The sequence below is a fragment of the Lates calcarifer genome, linkage group LG12 (assembly GCF_001640805.2).
Source record: "Lates calcarifer isolate ASB-BC8 linkage group LG12, TLL_Latcal_v3, whole genome shotgun sequence".
Lineage (NCBI taxonomy): Eukaryota > Metazoa > Chordata > Actinopteri > Centropomidae > Lates > Lates calcarifer.
The window spans coordinates 9,292,923-9,311,124 of NC_066844.1; the positions used below are offsets into that span (position 1 = coordinate 9,292,923).

General features: G+C 41.4%; 1 protein-coding gene across 1 annotated transcript; it reads right to left on the reverse strand.

Moving 5' to 3' along the window:
• Positions 1–316: 316 nt before the first annotated feature.
• On the reverse strand, positions 317–16,437 carry atxn7l2a (ataxin 7-like 2a). The gene is made up of 10 exons (XM_018661752.2): positions 16,287–16,437; positions 15,179–15,247; positions 13,909–14,248; positions 12,621–12,880; positions 11,467–11,549; positions 8,728–8,939; positions 7,377–7,557; positions 6,488–6,609; positions 3,201–4,167; positions 317–720 (listed from the first exon to the last, which is right to left on the reverse strand). The coding sequence occupies exons 1-10, from the start codon at positions 16,414–16,416 to the stop codon at positions 703–705; spliced, it is 2,382 nt and encodes a 793-aa protein (XP_018517268.1). The 5' UTR covers positions 16,417–16,437; the 3' UTR covers positions 317–702.
• Positions 16,438–18,202: the final 1,765 nt, after the last annotated feature.

The window sequence follows — 18,202 nt, forward strand, 5'->3', positions numbered from 1 at the left end:
TACACTAAGAAGTTTGGCAATTTTAATGGAAACAAACAAATCTACAAAATCAGTCTCTGAGCTGATCAGTAATAACAGCACTTCATTCATAAAGACCGATTTTTTGGGGAAATCTGACAAAGTGATGCTGAAGACATTTCACTTTGAGTGAGCATCATATGGCTTCAATGATGTGCTGAAAAAAGAAATAAAGAACCTTCATGGGATACTGTCATCACTGTATAGAGTTCACTTAATGTAAATCAAATGGTGACTTAAACAAGACAATCAAGTGCTTAAATACAACACACACAGCATTAAAAATAAGTCCCGGAAACCAGGTGTAAAGGACATTTTTAATCCATTTTTATAAACCAACATATTTAATTTAGCAGCATAACCGGATGGTCTTGAGGTATTTCTAAATCCATACTCTGAAATTTCATCCCACCCTCCCACTCCCAGTTCTTCCTCAGACATTCATCCAGACAACAGCAAACACACAGACCCACACACCCAGTTGCAATTCACACCAACAGATCCATACTGCACTAACTCTGCACATACAAACACCCTGTCACACTCATACTTCAGCATTTGCTCAATAGACAAAAGACAGACGCGCGCACACACACACATACACACACACACACACACTTGAGTCCTGTTGCCTCAGAGGCTGCAGAGCTGGCTCCCTCATAGTGGCTTGTAAGGCAGGCACACTTAATGGTGCAATTTTGGCTGTAGGATGAAAGAAACATTTGAAATTATTACCTTCATTTTGTCAACTTGATTTGTATATTCACTTCAAAACTATACAAAATGGAACAGAAACAGAACATACGACTCAGAGGAGGGAAGAAAAAAGAAGGAACAGATGGCTGGATAAGACACTTCATTCATGTTGAGCTGATTTTTAAACTCAATAGAGTCCAGTATTTTGGGGTTTGGGGAGACTGCTAGTTTAAAAAAAAACAACAAACCAACAAAAAACACAAGCTGTACTTAAATTTCAAGCTATTAAATGTTTAACTCCAACAGTCTTTAAATCAGAAGATACATTTTGTAGGACAGGTTTCTCGCAGTATCAAACTATCACGTTTATCAGGTGTCACATATTGTTGCCATGGAAACACAGCTCTTAGCCTAGAGATAGCTTGGGGACTGGGTGACAAACTTTTCAGACCTGAAGTTAATCAATTTTTAATGTTTTGCAACTAATTTGTGTTAGACTAGTCTAAGAGCAGAATTAATGCGGGCCTAGTTATAGACACTATAAGTTGTGAATAGCAGCCCACAGACCACCAACCACATGTTAACACATGCTGAGAAGTGACTAATTTACACTTCAGACCGTACATATTTCAAACATTTTTCTGTTCTCCAGGGACTGTGCTTCAGCACATTCAATTTGAAATAAAATAATGGATACTACATTAAAGTGCCATGTCTCTAAGTGGGTTTACAACTATATAGAAACAACAGTAATTGGACACATGGCTACTAAATGGGCAGCTATGTATTCTTTTTGTGTTAGTTTGTGCACAAAAGAGTGAGGTAGAGTTGTCAGTAAATGTGAGGAGTAAAGAGGTGACCATGCAAATGAAAAAGATTAATGAGGCCCAAAAAAGAAAATATCTATAGAGATATAAAGGTAGCTGGTTTAACAAAGTCAAAAAGCAGGTGCACACAGGAAAAGTAGAATATTGTAAAGAAGTAGTTGGTAGACTTTGGAGCATAAGTTTTGTTAATGACCAGAAAATCATTTGCATGGTGACTAAAAACACTTTATGACTGCACAGCAAGTCAAGAATGATCTCCAGGAAGTAGATAAAGAGAAGACTTGACTGTGACCTTAACCTCAGAGGATTTAGAGATGTGCAGGAGCTTTCTGTGCTCAGGTTCTGCCAAATGCATCAAAAACTCAATGGATGGTATTTTATCACTTAGCAGGACAATAATCCTAAACCCACAGACAAAGCAACCAAAGTTTTTTTATGGTGAGGAGGAAGAATAAGCTTGACTGACCAGGTCGATCGCTTGAAGTTACAAAGGCTGCGGTCGCATAGTCCTTTTTGTTTAGGAAGGTTTCTAAATGAGTGAAATGACCTGGAAGTATCTCAGTGGCAGCCAGGATAAGAGCTGGTCAAATTCTCTAAATGTTACAGAAAGGAGCTTTAGTGCCTCCTATCTCCTTTAGCATAGGATACATTAGACTTTCCTTTACGAAAGGAATTCCGTGCAGCAGCAGTATTTAAAGAGACACACCATCGTAATTACACCTTCATCCTTGCCCCCTCTAAGAAATGAATTTTCTCTATTTAACAAACATAAAAACGTGGTCAAAGTGCCCATAACAGTAAACTACATATTTCTGTCTGAATATAATTTACTCTGGAACCTTGCACAATAACCAGTGTAAGTACAGTCAGATTCTCTAAATATGGCAGTTCTTTTTTCCTAATTCCTTCAGTTCTCCTTCGTGTCTTTCCTTGACCTCATGACGTTTTCTGTTAAGGTCAAGCAAAAGTGGTTGGGAAAGATTTTTTTGACTAATGGACTGCAGCCAAAGCATTTGCTGATGTCTGGGGGTTGTAGTCTTGAAGCAGTCATTGACAGCAAAAGATTTTCCACTAAATATTAAATATGAAGATTTTATTTGACTTCATGTCTATCTGCCCAGTTCCTTTTGAACTCTTGCAGTTTGGGCACAATGTGTTAAAAGGGCTGTATCTCTCACACAAGTGTCTCTATACAGTTGTAAACCCACTCAAATTAAAGCTGGAAAGAAGAGGAGAAGCAAGATGCAGAAGCTGAAGCACAGAGCCTGGAGAACAAATAAAATGTCTAACTGTCCAAATACTTAGTCTGGACTTTGGATATTTTGTAGACACAATGTAGATTACAGTTACCACAGGTATCTTTTTCACATAAATATAACTGTCCACGGAAAATCTGTGTGTTCAGCCACCTTTTTGTGTCACAGGTGGTGGTGAAAAAATAAACAAAAAAAACTTGGTATTGTTTTAGTCAGATTAGCAGTGTTCACTGTCTGACTCCTCAAGGTTTGAAGAAGCTGTACACAGGCCGTTACATCAGCTCTACAACTGATTACAAATCTTCAAGATGGGTGTACAAAGTACAACTCAGCCTCAAGGAGGAAAGCTGCATATTTTAACTTTAACTTGCAAATAATTTTTCTTGTCACCCTATGTGCTCACCTTTTGTGTGCCGAGTTTCTTGTCCACACCCCCAGCCAGCCCCCCGCCTTTACTGTCCTTCCAAGGATAGAAGTTAGAGCGAGGTGAGGAGGTGGTGGCAGAGCTGGAAGAGGAGGAGGAGGGCAGGCGGTGTGCTGAGGGTTTGGAGGAGGGCGAATGTTCCTCCATGCTTCCCCCCTTGCGTTTCTTCACCAGCCCTTGGTGCTCAAGGACCCTCCCACTGCCCTGCCCGTGCAGTCCTGAGTCCCCCATGCCAGCCCGGCTGTGGGAGTTGTTGGTGGGAGAGGAGAGGTCTGGGGGTGATGAATGGCCCATAGGGGGGTGTGTCCGTCTGTAGGTCCAGACTGCCTTGGCGGCTGGTGAATGGGACTCTGAGGGGGAGGGCTGGGGGCGGGGTTTGCTGCTGGGAGAAAGCGTGCCATTGGTCTGTCCGTGTGGGAGAGGCGAGGGTATGAGAGGTTTAGAAGAGGAAGATGACGAGGAGGAAGAGGCAGCAGAGGGTGGCCGGCCCCGGTCCTGAAGGATGATGCAGTTCCTGTCAGGGCCTGAGTGCTCCCCTTCCTGGGACGGGGCTTTGCGTTTGCGAAGGGCAGCGGCGGCAGCAGCCTCCTCTCGCAGCTTGAGCATCTGCTTACTGGGACGCCCCACCGGGTTCTTGGGTCGCCCAGGACCCACCGGACGTACTGCCACTGGTTTGCCTGGAGACACCAGATGACCACCACCAATGCTGCTGCCACTGGCCCCAGAGTTCTCTGATTGTATGGCTGTCGAAGGTCTGCCTGGACCACGACTGGAAGAAGAGGAGCAGGAGGATGCAGTTTTGAGGGAGGAGCTGATATGACTTCCTGTGCGGACCTTAGAATGTAATGAAGAGGAGGACGTGGTGGCTATGGAGGAGGGAGATGGGGAAGTGATGGTCTTGACTGAGGGAGGTGGAGCTTGAAGGTCTGCGGCTTGAGGTATTTTCCTGGATTGAGAGAAAATAAATCCATAAGTAAACATATGAGACAGATATGACCATCTGAAATGTGTTCATAGCAGTATCATGTACAGGAGAGTGTGCCCTCTTGTTCATATTCTTATCAAATTCTTTTAAACCACTGTTCTAAATCATGACAAATTATAATTTAAGCTGCACCTGACACAGCAACTGTACCTCTGCTTGATGGTACACTAACAGATAACTCTCACTAGTTTATGAACCTTAAATTAAACTATCTGAAATGTTTAAAAATAGTTGGCAATTTGAACACAGCTTCTCTTCTTCACAGGCAACTATTGTTTCAATAGCAAGTTCCTGAAGAATACAATTTTTATCAGTTCCTCTCTCAGTATTTTTTATAATAATTTACCACACTTTTGTATTTCATCAGTGTGGTTGTATTGCTGTGCCTTCTGTGGCTAGTTAGGGGTCGTTGGCATACTGTTTGTACTACTTCTTTTCATGTTTTTCTTAAGTTCACTTGTTTTATTCAGAAATACAACAAAGGATTCAAAAAAGGGCCACAAGCTCTGCACTGTTTATGTAATACTTCTGAGAATCTTAATACAATTCAGATACAGTAAGCCAGCCTTGGTTCAAAAATACAGTAGCAGGTAGGGGGAAAATCTAATCACTAACCAGCTGCACTGAAACACAGATTTGCAAGTAACCAGGTTATACTGCAGGGCTCTCGTGAAATGTTTTTTCTCTTAGGTGCATGTAAACACAATCAATATCAGCTGATATTCAGGGAAATCAGTCACAATCTTACTGCCAACATCACAGATTCTTCACCACTGCTATTCTGGGCAGCAGAAAACACCATCTGCTTCATCTATTAGTGACTAAGTAGTGGGTTTCACTCAAGTTTATCTGCTAGTGTTACCAGTACACAGGATCTTATGTAACTATCCCTTATCCATTTACAGTGGGTGACAATCTGAATTTGATTGAATTTGATGGAGGAAAAAGAATAGTAAACTTGACTCTGATTTGACACCATTTACACAGAGACTACAGAGATTCTAAGATCATCATCAGAGAAGATTTTAACACAGATCTTAACCCAGTATAGCCTAACTGACAACAATTAACAAGAAATGGCAATCTATTGAAACAGTAAAACATAGTATAGAGGATTTAGGACTGGGAGACACCGCAGCACCTTATTCTACCACAGCTAACAACTTCCTCAGTATTAACTTAATTATACAGGATGTAACAGACACATTAATCCATTCAATCATAATGAGCGACCATGGAGAGAGTAGGAATCCTTTATGGACACAAATGACTCTGAACACCACACTTTAATCTGTGAACCCATAAAAACAGTACTTTGGGGAAAAATAATCTCATTTTGATCTTTAAAAAAAGGAAGAATTATTTAGCACCTTGCAGTTCTTTGTCCTTGCCAACCAGTCAATTTGCTGAAAATTTGGTCACAATCACCCCTTCAGTTCTCATTTTTGCAGAATATGTCACAGTGAAGTTGATTTTGATATAAAATGTTATCATTGTGTCACATCATGTCATCATGTCATCATTTTAACCTGTGTGTGCAGGGATGACATATTTTTGTAGGTCAACACAGAAGTTAGCATCATCCTGGCTCCCTCAACAAAAAGCAGATAGGACTGTTTTTATTGGGTTTTGGATTATTGCAGCACTGTAGCACTGACTGGAAAAAACTTTCACTCTAAGTATTTTCAACATGTCACTGGTGATTGGCAAACTTCAACTGTGTGGCGTTAGATGGTGGTAGAGCGTATGTCAATAAATGTTGCAGCCAATTTGCATTAGTAGGCTGAACATTTGTAGTGTAGGCATGTCATCCATCTGGTACTGACAGCTCATTTTTATCAGAGATTAGAACCAGTTCAATACACTGGTCGACAGGAGGCAAAGCCACTTCTGCCACACTGAAAACCTTTGGTAATCCTGTGACGTTACTTTTGAATTATCCTGTCAACTGATAAATAGGTTTGTGTAGAAAAATATATTCATACTTAGCAAAGGAGGGTTGGAAAAATGCCCTGTTTAGGTATCAGTAGTAACCGTCAGAATTGTATGGTACCAATATCAAGCACTTTAGAAACATCCAAACTTATTTTCAGTCACCCACAAAGGAAACTACAATAAAGAGCAGCAAAGGAAAGGATATATCAAGTAGCTCTTGTTTTATAAATGCCACTGAGAAAAGAAACCAACTTGTTTGTTTCCTTGTAAAAAATCTTAAAAATTAATACTATAAAAGCAAGAGCAATTAGGCCAAAAAGTAGGAATGTGAGCTCAGGTTTCTTACTTCCAAAGATGGGCACTGATGTGCTGCTCCAGCATAGTGCTGAGAGCCGACCTCAGGTGGTGAAGTCTCCTGTCAAACGTGTAGATGCCGTGACCCAACGCATGGCTGCCGAACGAACACACCTAGAGAAAGACATGGTATATCTGTTAAAGGTGAAATGTTTCCTACGGTTATCTCAAACAGTGATGGTCAGTGGCGTCACTAAAACATCTCCCACATGTGGTATGTACAATTTACACACCTTTCTAGTTTTAAGATAAACCAACAATTTTATGACATTTGTATTCACTTACCGGGCATCTGAAAATGAATATACTAAGCAATAGACTACCATGAAGAGATACAATTCTTACTGTCCACACTGCCATTTTGATTGGGGAGTAATGAGGGAGTATTGAAAGAAAGACAAGATCTGGAGGACCAAGATAAATCTCTGATAGAAGTTTCAGTAGTAGTCAGGTATGAAAAGTTAACCTCCCCTTTTTTACTGCAAAGGAGATGCAAGAAAGTTTAGCTGACACTGGAATAGTGGTGCATCGGTCCACTGAGCAACTTTGCATGCACAAGCACGATTTGCTACGGTCAGTCCTCACAAGGAGAAGTTATCTGTGATCTCATCACAAGAGACAATGTCTTCAGTGTGTAACAGAACACTTAGAAGCCACAGGCTTTTCACAACAAAAATGCTGTCTACTGGTGACAAAAATTTTGGTAGGTTTGGAGAGAAAAATCTGCAAACACCACAAGTGTTCGCTTTACAAACATCTTCTGTTTGGGAAACCAGTTGTTTTCCAATACACAAACATACTGTCTCTTCATGTGAACAAACAGTCCTGGCAAGAATTCCCTGGTGTTTTTTTTTCCCTGTTACACCAAAATACAAACTCACCGCTAGTGGTCTGGGATGTGTAGCAGAAGATGGGAACTCTAATGGCTCCTCAAGTCCTTCTGCCTCACTTTCATCACTAGAGATTGGTCCATGAACGAGAGGCGACAGGGCTCGGAGACTTCCCTCATCCTGTCGCTGCTTCTCCTCCTCTGGGGTGCACTCTGACACACCAGTAGAGCGACTGCAAAATAAAACAAATGTGTTGGTTTCAGCTATACAATAATATACTGTTGCTGACTGTTTCACAGCATGACACAGTTCAGCTGTCCACAGTGACTGGTTATATTAAGACATTCTACATTATAGTAGTTCAGTATAAAGGTTTAGTTCCTTCTCATTGTTTATTTCTTTTCTGTTTTCTTTTTTGTCTTTACTTTGTTGTATAGCCATAATCACTTTAATGTATAAGCCAATGACCATTTTCCGAGTGCTTCTGTTAAGGGTTTATTGTTGCTAGGTTACAAAACTGTTTGCTAGTATTTTTGCATTGTGAAAGTCAAGTCTTTGTACCCGACTGTAACAAAAGACATGCACTTGACATCCTGACAGACATGGAAACATCCCTCCACACTCTTGATTTCACCAATGACTGAGTCAGTGACGGCTAGGATCAGCTTCTCCTCTGCCATTGTTGACCTTGCCGATATTGTAAGTCCCGCCCTTCTTGATTTTGATTGGTCAGTGAGAGAGAAGTGACATTAATCAGCGTGGTGCTGTTCCAAAAGTTTAATTATCATCAACTGAAAGCACTGTGAATGCAGTGGGGAAAAAAAGCTGTATGCTAAGGGTGTTTTTGCACTGAGTGCTGTCAATGCTGAAATTAATAGGATTTTGTATGGAAATAGATGCTGCCAGCACAGAGACAGCTGCCTATGGACACATACCCTTAATCCTGCTATGGTGGACAATCTGAATGGGTCAAAATGTGGTCAACCACCAACCTGGGCTGCCCATCTTTTGGTGAACAGAGGTTTGGGAGTGGAACTTAGCTCAGGTGTAGACTAGTTGTTATTTTAAAGATAATGACGTTTCATCCTTCCCAGGCGACGCAGAGAAAGGGGAAGAGCAAGAGAGAAACAAAGCCCAGGACTGAAACTGAAAGTAGCTATATTTGGTGATAATGTAATTTTATTCTTTGTGAATTGTAAATTTGTTATTATATGTTTGACCAGCTATGGTAGCTAAAAGAAACTGTTATTACTTAATCAACACAAGCTACATATCTCGTGCTTTTTAGTTTTTAAAAACTTGACTCCATTCATATTGAGATGAAAGTTTAGAATGTTTAGAAATCCCTTAGTTGCCACCATATACACTTGCGTATGCATACGCTTCAGTAAAGCTCACCAACCTGAAAGCAGGGAGGCTGGCCAGTGGCCTCCTGCAGTGCGGAGCCCCAGCCTGCTCCCTGAGGGCCTCTGGGCTGGGGGATCGTCCACTGGAGGAGCCTACCTCCAGAGATTGAGTCCCTTTCTCCCTAACCTTGGTTTTCAGTTCTGCCACCAGCTGGTCAAAGTTCTTACTTCGGCCCACCACCTTCCTCCGCTGGTGGATAGAGTGTATCTGAGGAACAGGAGACAAGGTATAGGCAGTTAGGCTGGATTTGTAGTCAACATAAGGGGTTAAGTGCAGCCCATCTGTAGGTACCTACAGGTTCTGATTTGTTCTGAATTGGATTTCACCTGCTGATATCACCTCCGCAACGCTAATATGCGCTGTAGATGATCAGGCCTCATCATGATTAATATTCCCCCCAGTTTCTATACTTTCATTAATTTTGTAATACGGAGCAACAGTGTGTTACACAGATTTATAGCACTGGCATTACATTCAGGCAATTTACGAGGTTATTTCACTGTGTCTCGCTACTGAAAAGGACAGTTTGCATTCATTCATTCATTCATTCATACAGAGCAGTAAACATGGTGAGAAGAAGGTTTGCAGTGTCAATGCTTTGTTAGATGTCCGTTATTGAAAAGGAGGAGACTACTTAGTCTTTCTTTAACTTCTCTAATGTTGTTTTCACTCTCAACAAATGCCACTGGCATCAGAAGTATGGGCCTATCACAGTGCTTGTAGTCCCCACGTGGCGTCTCTGTCAACGCCGGACGCCTGATGTGTAGTTGGGTTGATGCATTTTTGAGGGGGCGTGCGCACGTCAGCTACGACCGGTTAGGGCTGCATCAGCCACCCACATCAGTGTTCTGTGCTTTGAACAGACTGCAGTACACCAGCTACCTACTAATGACCCATATGATCACATAGCAATAGCAGGTTGTAGCTTAAAATAGAGCAGTGGTTAGCAATATGACATAATTAATACTGCAATTTTTGCTAACTAGTATCATAAACACTGTTCATTGGCCCGGACTGTATATTCAAAGTCTGAGTTTGTTGTTGCTCCAAAACTGCATCTCTTTATTGATCTGTTTGTTCTCTTCTGGTGAAGAGGTGTTAAATTCAGGAAACTTCTGAGTTATGGCTGCCATGGTCCAAAGTGTGACACAAAAGAGCTTAACACTTTACAACTCCAACAGTAATATCAAACAGCTATAGCCACCATGTTTACACTGGAAGCAATGGAGACACCAGTGACACCTTCTGCTGTGATAAGAGTTTCAGATTAGAGCATTGTTCCAGGCTACAGCTTGGTGGACCCTCATGGTAATGACTTCAGCTAGTTGTCTCCACTGTTTTACACTTACTTCAGGGTGTACAGTGATACTTTCTCAAGGTACAGGAGCAAATCTACACATCTTAGATGCCTTCTATTTTTGTCTTGAGGCTTTTTTGTCTTGTCAACTTTCATAAACTATATTTAGTTCACTACTAATCACTACTAAGTTCACTATCTCTCCAACTATGCCTCTACTCAAAGAATTCAAAATGGTGCTTGGCTAACATAATCACTTTGTCATTCGTAACTGTATACTCATAATCATCTCTAAAATATCTATTGGATTTCTGCTATGACTCAAAATATGACTAAAAAATTGTTCAAGAGACTTTATCAAGTAAAACTTTTTTATTTATATAATTCCTAAAAGTTAAAATGACTACTCTGAATTTTTCCTTGCCTAGTAACAAGTGGAGGAGAAAATACAGCCAACTACTGAGAGTCTGTTCACCTACAACAGGTATAAGATAAAGGGTGTTTTCCTGCATGTCTTTCCCATCACTCCTGTCATCTCCTGTTAATCAGGTCATCCTGTCTCTACCGGGCTGGATGTGGTCTCTCGCACACACTTCCTCTTTCAGACACCAGCCACCATATAAGGACTCTTCCTGTGCTGGGAGCCATTTTCACCACTCAGTATCAGTCAGTGGTGATCAGTAACAAGGAGCTGTGACTGCAGCTTTATTCATTTGAAAAAATCTACACTGATCTCACACTGTAGTCATTCTTTTTTTCAACTGTGTGCTTTCAACTGTGTTGTTATTTGTTTACAACACAACTATGATAGTGGAAACAGACTAAATATAATACATATTTTATATAACTCTTAGAAAAATGACTTGGTTTAGAGAGAAATCACCAGTGTCAGTGTCAACAATGGGCACTGCTTGTCAGTGTAAATGATTTAAAAAAATTAAAAACAAAAATCTATTGAATAAGTTCAATTCTTATTGTTATTCTAATAATGAAGGATGATTGACAGTCATCACTGTATTCTGACAGTGACATTTACGTATACTACAGTTAGCATTTAGAACCTGACTTTTATGTATTTTTAAAAAGCTTTAGGGGTGTCACTTTGTTGTTAAGTGTCTCCATCACAGCTTGTCTTTCTCTAACACAGCCATATTTCTGTTTGCAGTCAACTACCTGATAATGGCACAATGACAAAAATATTATCCGACTGTTGTCAAGAGTGATGATGAGACCAAAAACTCACAACCTACTTTCCTGCTCTAATGTGTACTAACTAGGTCAAAAGCAAAGGTGACAGGACTGGATGCTGAGATTAAGCCTCTCAACCTCTTACTGAACTACACAGGGAAAAAATGGAGAAAACAAAAAAGGTATGGGAATCAGTGGTAAAAGAAGTAGGGTATTAGTCTGGTGAAGCTGAGTGTGATAGGAGCTTACATTGCATGTCAGGAGGCGAGTGCAGACTTTCTTCCTGTCAGGGTCGAGGACACCGCAGTGTTTGTCCAAGTCACACTCCCTCTCTGAGAACACAAAAATAGCATCTCAGCTAAATCATCATACATTAATACAGTTTCATCAACATGTGTTAAACAATCAAATGAATTCCTACCAACTGCATGTTTTTGACCACTTCACAGTCTGTCTACACAGGAAGCCTTTTAGACACATTCTTCAGTCATCTGTTTCACACACCTCTGGCCAGACAGATATGCTTCTATTTTAATCAATACAGCCATCTTACGCAGGCTGCATAAAGGCTCGCATTTCAGTCATGATTTACATACATAAAACCACAACCCCAAGTGTCTTTTTAGGTTGAAGACTATTTTCTTCAGTTTAGGGCATGTAACTACCATCACAAAATACAACAAATAAATGCAGGGTCAGCTGAACCGGTCTCTACTTCTGTGCAAGTGAAACACATTCACATGCCAATTCCTGGTAGATTAACTTTTAAACATGAACAGCTTAATCCCACCTAGTGATTGCAGAGACAGCAGAAAATACTCATAAGATTCTCACTATGATAACTTTTCAGAGTAGTTAAATCCTGTTTCATAATAGTAGATTATCATTATAATCTACTATGTAGGGTCTTGGTATATGATAGGCCTTGAAACTCACGGATATAATGCTCATTTTGTTTCATTACACCTCTACAACATGATCCACCAACACAGCTCCCACAGTGCTGTTTTTGGTCTGAACACCTGGCAAGCCAAGCTGTGTGGCACTCAAACTCGCACATGTGATCAAGGTAAACAAAACCTTGTCATGTGCTGTGGATCTTGGCCTCATACTGAGACACCTGGCACAGCGCGACGTATTAACAGTTCAGTAAACAGAGGAAACCACTACACTGCCAGTTACACTTTAGAATTCTAGTGAGGACACTAATTCAGAGCCACACATTATCTAAAAATAATACACAACCTCTTGTATGTCAGAGGTAAGCACTCTCTGTGTCCAGGGTAAAAAATGAATTTCAATTGCTGCAAATATTCTCCTATAATCTTATGTCATTATGCAGTTTTACATAACTATATATAGACATCTATCAATATTACCCCGATTTCTCCATCTGTACTCACTGGAGGCCACTTTGTTGTAGGGTCTGGGAATCCGGTGGCCTGGCACCGCAGAGGCCATGGAAGAGTCCTTCCTCTGGCTCTGGCTCGGGGGCCTGTCACTGGGCGAAGGCCTACCAGGTGGAGTGCTTCCATGTGGCCATGGGGGATCTCTGAGTGATGGAGGTGGAGAGGTCATCGGAGGCTCCAAAGGCGGTGGCTGTTTGAATACCGATGACTCTGTGTGGCTGCTGAAGGAGGACGGCTTCTCCAGTGGGGAATGTCTGAATAATGGGATAGAAGGGACAGGTTAACTTATTGACTTACATTTTAACAAACTAAAAAAAAAAAAAAAAAAACAACTACATTTTTATATAAATATGTTCTTAATACTAATTGGCCCATGTTTTTTGTATAGAATCATATTCTACATGTTGAGCAAAGTAACAGCAACAGTATTATCTGGAGCTGCAAAAATCAACATGCCTGTTCATAGTTATTGTTTGGTTTTGATCAGACTGGAGAGTCAGACAATCACAGACAGCATGCAATGGTCAGTAAAACTCTCTTTTCGTATTATCACTATTTCACACTTTCTCTCCCAAACAGTTTCTTTTTGTGACACAGTGCCCTTACAGAGAGGCTTCCCCTACTATTTTAGTCTCTAGGATTGATGTGGCTGACTGTTTTTCCATTTCCAACTTGAAGCCGTTTGATGTCTGACTCTAATTAGATGTATATTTATTTTGCACAATGTCTTTCAGGATCACCAACCTGGAGCAAACCTATTCGGTCTGGATCCCAACTCTCGCTCTAGCAGACTTTTCACTTTCTGATGTCTTTTTACTCCACATCACTTAACTACTTCTCTTGTCCTCATTTCCTGTTGTCATTCTTCAAATCTCCAAATTGTAATTGCATACAAATCTGATAAATTCTGACATGTGATGCAACCAACATTAGATGTCATTTGAAATGGCAGAAGTGACATTATCTCTTGTTCTTAGAAGCCATAAATTTTTCTTAAAGAAATGGGAATCAGTAAAATTCGCCATGTAAATTAGGCTGCCTGATATTAGCATTGATGATAATGTGATTATGAAATGCAAAAAATCACAACATACACTGTAATGGTTCCCAACTGGCTAGAACTACTAAAGACAACAAGTTGTGGCTATACAGAGGGCTGTATGTTGGACCATTTCTTGTCCGGTGCAGCTGTCTAACAACCTGACAGTACCCAATACTGTCTGCTGAATAGCTCTAACCAGAACTTAGTCTGGTTAGAATACGTGCCCCTCTCTGCTCTTACCGTACTCCATCCTTGGAGTTCTTGGAGTGTCTGTACTGGGGTGGGGTGGAAGGTGAAGGTGGGGCCGCCCTCAGCTGCCCAACCCCCTGGCCTCGACCCTCCCAGGATGAAGCAGAAGCAGAATTGGTCCCATGGGAGGGTGAGTGGCCATGGTGTGGCCTCTGCTGTGGCTGGGGCGCAGGGGTGGGAGAGCGCAGTCGGGCATACAGCTTGGACACAGGGCCGTGTCTACGCTCACAGTGCTTTTCAAATGCCTGTGGCTTCACTACTTGGCCACAATGGCTGCAAACTACCAGGTAGAAGTCATCGTGGCCAGGGTAGAGGCCAAAGATGGACATGTCTAGGAGGAGAGAGGAGTAATGATGAAGTGAAGAAATACAATGGATACATAGAAATCAGGCTGCAGAGGAGGAAACATGCTGATGTCATTTTGTGAGGCAGCCTAGCTCTACACTAGATTTATGTTTTGTTTTTTTAAATCTAGCACCATGGACAGTATTGGTGACACAGTGATAGCTTGGTATATCTTGACATTTGAATGGAGTCTGTATTAGTGGATTTCCTTTGAGTGCTATGGTTTCCTCCCACAGGCGAACGACAGGCTGCAGGCTGGGTGAATCTGAGACTGAAATTTGCACGGATTAGTGAGTTGCCTCCAGCTCACATTCACCTGAACAGAATAAATGGATATAGATAGTGGTTGGGATTAATGGATATTGATCTGGCAATGTTTGGATTTCTGTAACATATGAACTGAAAAAAATCCATAAGAAGATGCAAACTAAACAAGAAAAGCAGAAAGTTTCAAATCAAAATCAAATGTGTGAACCCCAGCTTATTCTTCTTATTAATTACTTTATGGCTGTTACTCCCATGTCATGAAGAAGGAGCTTGAGTGTGAGAAGGTGAAAATACTTACACACAAATATTAGCAGGAAATCAAATCATGCTTCAACACACACACACACACACACACACACACACACACACACAAAAAGGGGGAGCGTCTGCTGGACAGCCGCAGCTACAGACAACCAGGCCAGGTGCCAGAAGCTGCCTAAGCACAAAACTACCTGGCTTTAATACTCGCCCTGGTCTCTGTGAACGAGTAGCCTCATTTACTCACTGTCTCTGGGCAAGGCTGGAGACCAAAGAGAAGCTGAGTTACAACATTCTCTGTCCTTAGAATCTCAAATTGGTTGAGGAAAAAGGGTGTCCCAAACAACAACAGCCGTGACTATGTCTAGTAGGTGAGAAAGTGTAGACTTACCCTCCTTACTGAGAGACATAGCCTCTGCAGCCTTTTTGCCATTCTTGCTGCAGTCATCCACATCAGGCCCTGAAACAGCACATTTTACATACATGTTTGATAAGCCATTTAGGAGGTCAGCTGTTTGCCAAAAGTTATATGTCACGTTCATCAGCAAGACAAAGAATAACCTTACTTCACAAATTCTGCTCAGAAACAGGCTCTTAAGCTGTGTTATATAAAGGATTGATCTGCAGGTCAACTGCTTCTCTACAGAGTGCTGTTCAATTTTGTAGTAGTCATTTTTGTCATAGTTTGCTAATAATAAGTAGCTAATGGTATTATGTGGTGAAGGGGGACTTTATTTCATAGTTATGGACAGAGTAGCACTTGGAGGGATGCCAGACAATGAGTGAGCGCACATACTTAAAGCTGCGAAGGGCAAGAGCACTTTTTGGGCTTAAGTCACACATATGAGATTTCCTGTCACATATAGAAATGTTTACACCAGTTTGATGAAGGCGACGGTGCTGGCAATCAATTGGGAACATTAAAATGAAGCGAAAAGAACACAGAGTAACGTTTGCTAACATCAAAGGCTGGGCCAGCATTTACATGGTGGCAACAGCATCAGACTCCTCCTCCGTCACCGGTGTCTACTCTGAATCCTCCTGCTGCCACCATTAGCATGCTAACGCTAACTGCCTCGTCGTCAACGGCTAGCCTGGCTTTCTTGCTAGCTAGCTAGTCTAGCTTTCTACGGCGAGAAGTTGCTCGCCCAACCATCCACACTAGCCTCCTTCCGCTCTGATGCCACCGCTGCCCGGCTCGTTTCACCAAAATGAAACCCATCCCTTAAGCACTGGCAGCTTATTTCATGGCCAGAGCCGTAAAACACACACCGTTAGGGTGATATCTTAATAACTATCACTTGTTTTTTTCTTGAAGAGAGCATATGCAGCGGGACCTGGAAGAGAGCAACATGTTACCCACCCAGCACTAGGACCCGGCAGGGTCTTTGTTTGGGTAACATGGTTAGCTCTGTCCTCCGTTTCCACGAAAATAAACCCCGGTGCTTTGGGTAAATGGCTTCGTAACTGCCAGTGTTTGCGTCAAGGTGTTTCCTTACCATCCGCCGCTGTCACACCGGCCCACTCGGCCCAGGCAGTCCAGCTTTGACCCACGAAATCATCGAGGCTAGGCACCCGCCGATCCAGAGCAGCCATTACTTTTACTGCGCGTTCACGCGACGCCATCATCACTGCGCGGCAAGCGACTTACGTCATATCTCGCGCTCTCGACAGGATAGGAACTTCCTGCGAGCGCGTTCTTGGAACACCCACATACAGAAGCAGGCATGGAGGACATGGGGAGCTGAGCAGAAAATCTCCAAGTGATATCACTGTTTTTTATTTAACCACTTCAAAATATTCAGTAATATTCCGTGGCGTCTGAGTCTTCAATCAGACACGAGGGAGAACTTTTTTGAGACACGCAAATATCTGTAGTAATGTAAAAACGTATCAGTACATAGTCTATGAGGCAAGGCAAGTTCAACTGTACAAATTTTCAAATTCAGAGTCAATCAAAAGTGTTTTAAATAAGTCAAAAGAGTTCATTAGGACAACAGTTTAAACACAATAAAAGATGGAAACAATAGCAAATGTGCAAGTACAAGCAAGGTGATCGTCATAACAGAGAGGGGAACACAGACTAATTCATCTTAATCAATCCTTTATAACAAGTGAAGAAATTATTGTTAGACCACTGCAAAAAAAGAAAACTGGCTCTTTTTTATATCAGCAGTAGTGGTGTTCTGATGGACTGCATTAAAATTAAAGCTCTTTTTAATGTTTTGTTCCCTTCATATCTGTTAATAGGGGTAGATAAACCACAATACTTCTATATATACAGTAATGCATCCAAGTACACTTAGAACACTTAGAAACAGTAGCTGCATCTTCCTCTGAGGCCTTGCTGTTAGTCTGCCCTGTTAAACAGTGCAAGTAAAGCATTTATATATTTATATATCATTTATAAACCATTTATATCCAAATATTCCCCCTTGGTTCAACTCAGTTCATTTCTGCACACAGCAGATGTGAGTCAGTGAACTGACATTTACCTTTGTGTGACTCATATCATTCATCATCAGTGAGATAATTGAGGGGCGGAACATTAATTTTGCAAATTTGTAGAGACAGGCACACGACTGTTAACTGTGAGAAGCAGAGGCAGAGCATGTTCTTAAGCAGTGATCAGAAGTCACAGGTCCACGCGCGTGAACACACCCTCTCCTCTCCTAATCCCTGTAAGTGGTTAAGCCAGCACACAGCTCAGAACTTTGCTGGAACACAAACACGATTCACCATGAAGTAGTGATGTAAATGTACGTCATGTACACTCATGTACACTGCGTTTGTGTCTACAGTCTTGTCATGTAATCTAATAAATCATATTATCATGCGTCAGCAGAAAAGGTTTTAGAACATCTCAATTTTTCTAGCTGTCATTTAAATTTACATAATTCAGTGTCTCAGTGTTTATGAAATTAAAGCCAGTGTAAAGCAGTATGTGCTCTCGATTACTCACACCACAGAGAAATATGTTATTAATTAACCACTCTATATATAAAATTTGGGTTTAAAACCATGAAAAAAGCATTCTCTGCTCTGAGACGCTGGGAGCATGTCCACTGGAGGCCTTGAAAAAACGACTATTCTTATCGGTGCAGCCCCTCTCAGGTGTCATCACCAGTACAACCTGAGTGATGGATACTAGCATCCTTATTGGAGTTGTGCCACTGGATTCAAGGAATCATGGAATATTCTTGTTGAACTACATTTAATCTAAATTTTTGTCTCATTCAGTAGCTGAGCTCACTCATGGCATTCTCTCTACGGTGTATATGTAACATTGTTTGGAAAGTTTGTCCCAATACTGTTACAGAAATTCTCACTAATGTGCTGCTCTTGTTGCATTGCCACAACCTTCTGTTCAGTTCATCCCAACTCAGTTCAAAGGGGGTTTCATTTACATGATTTT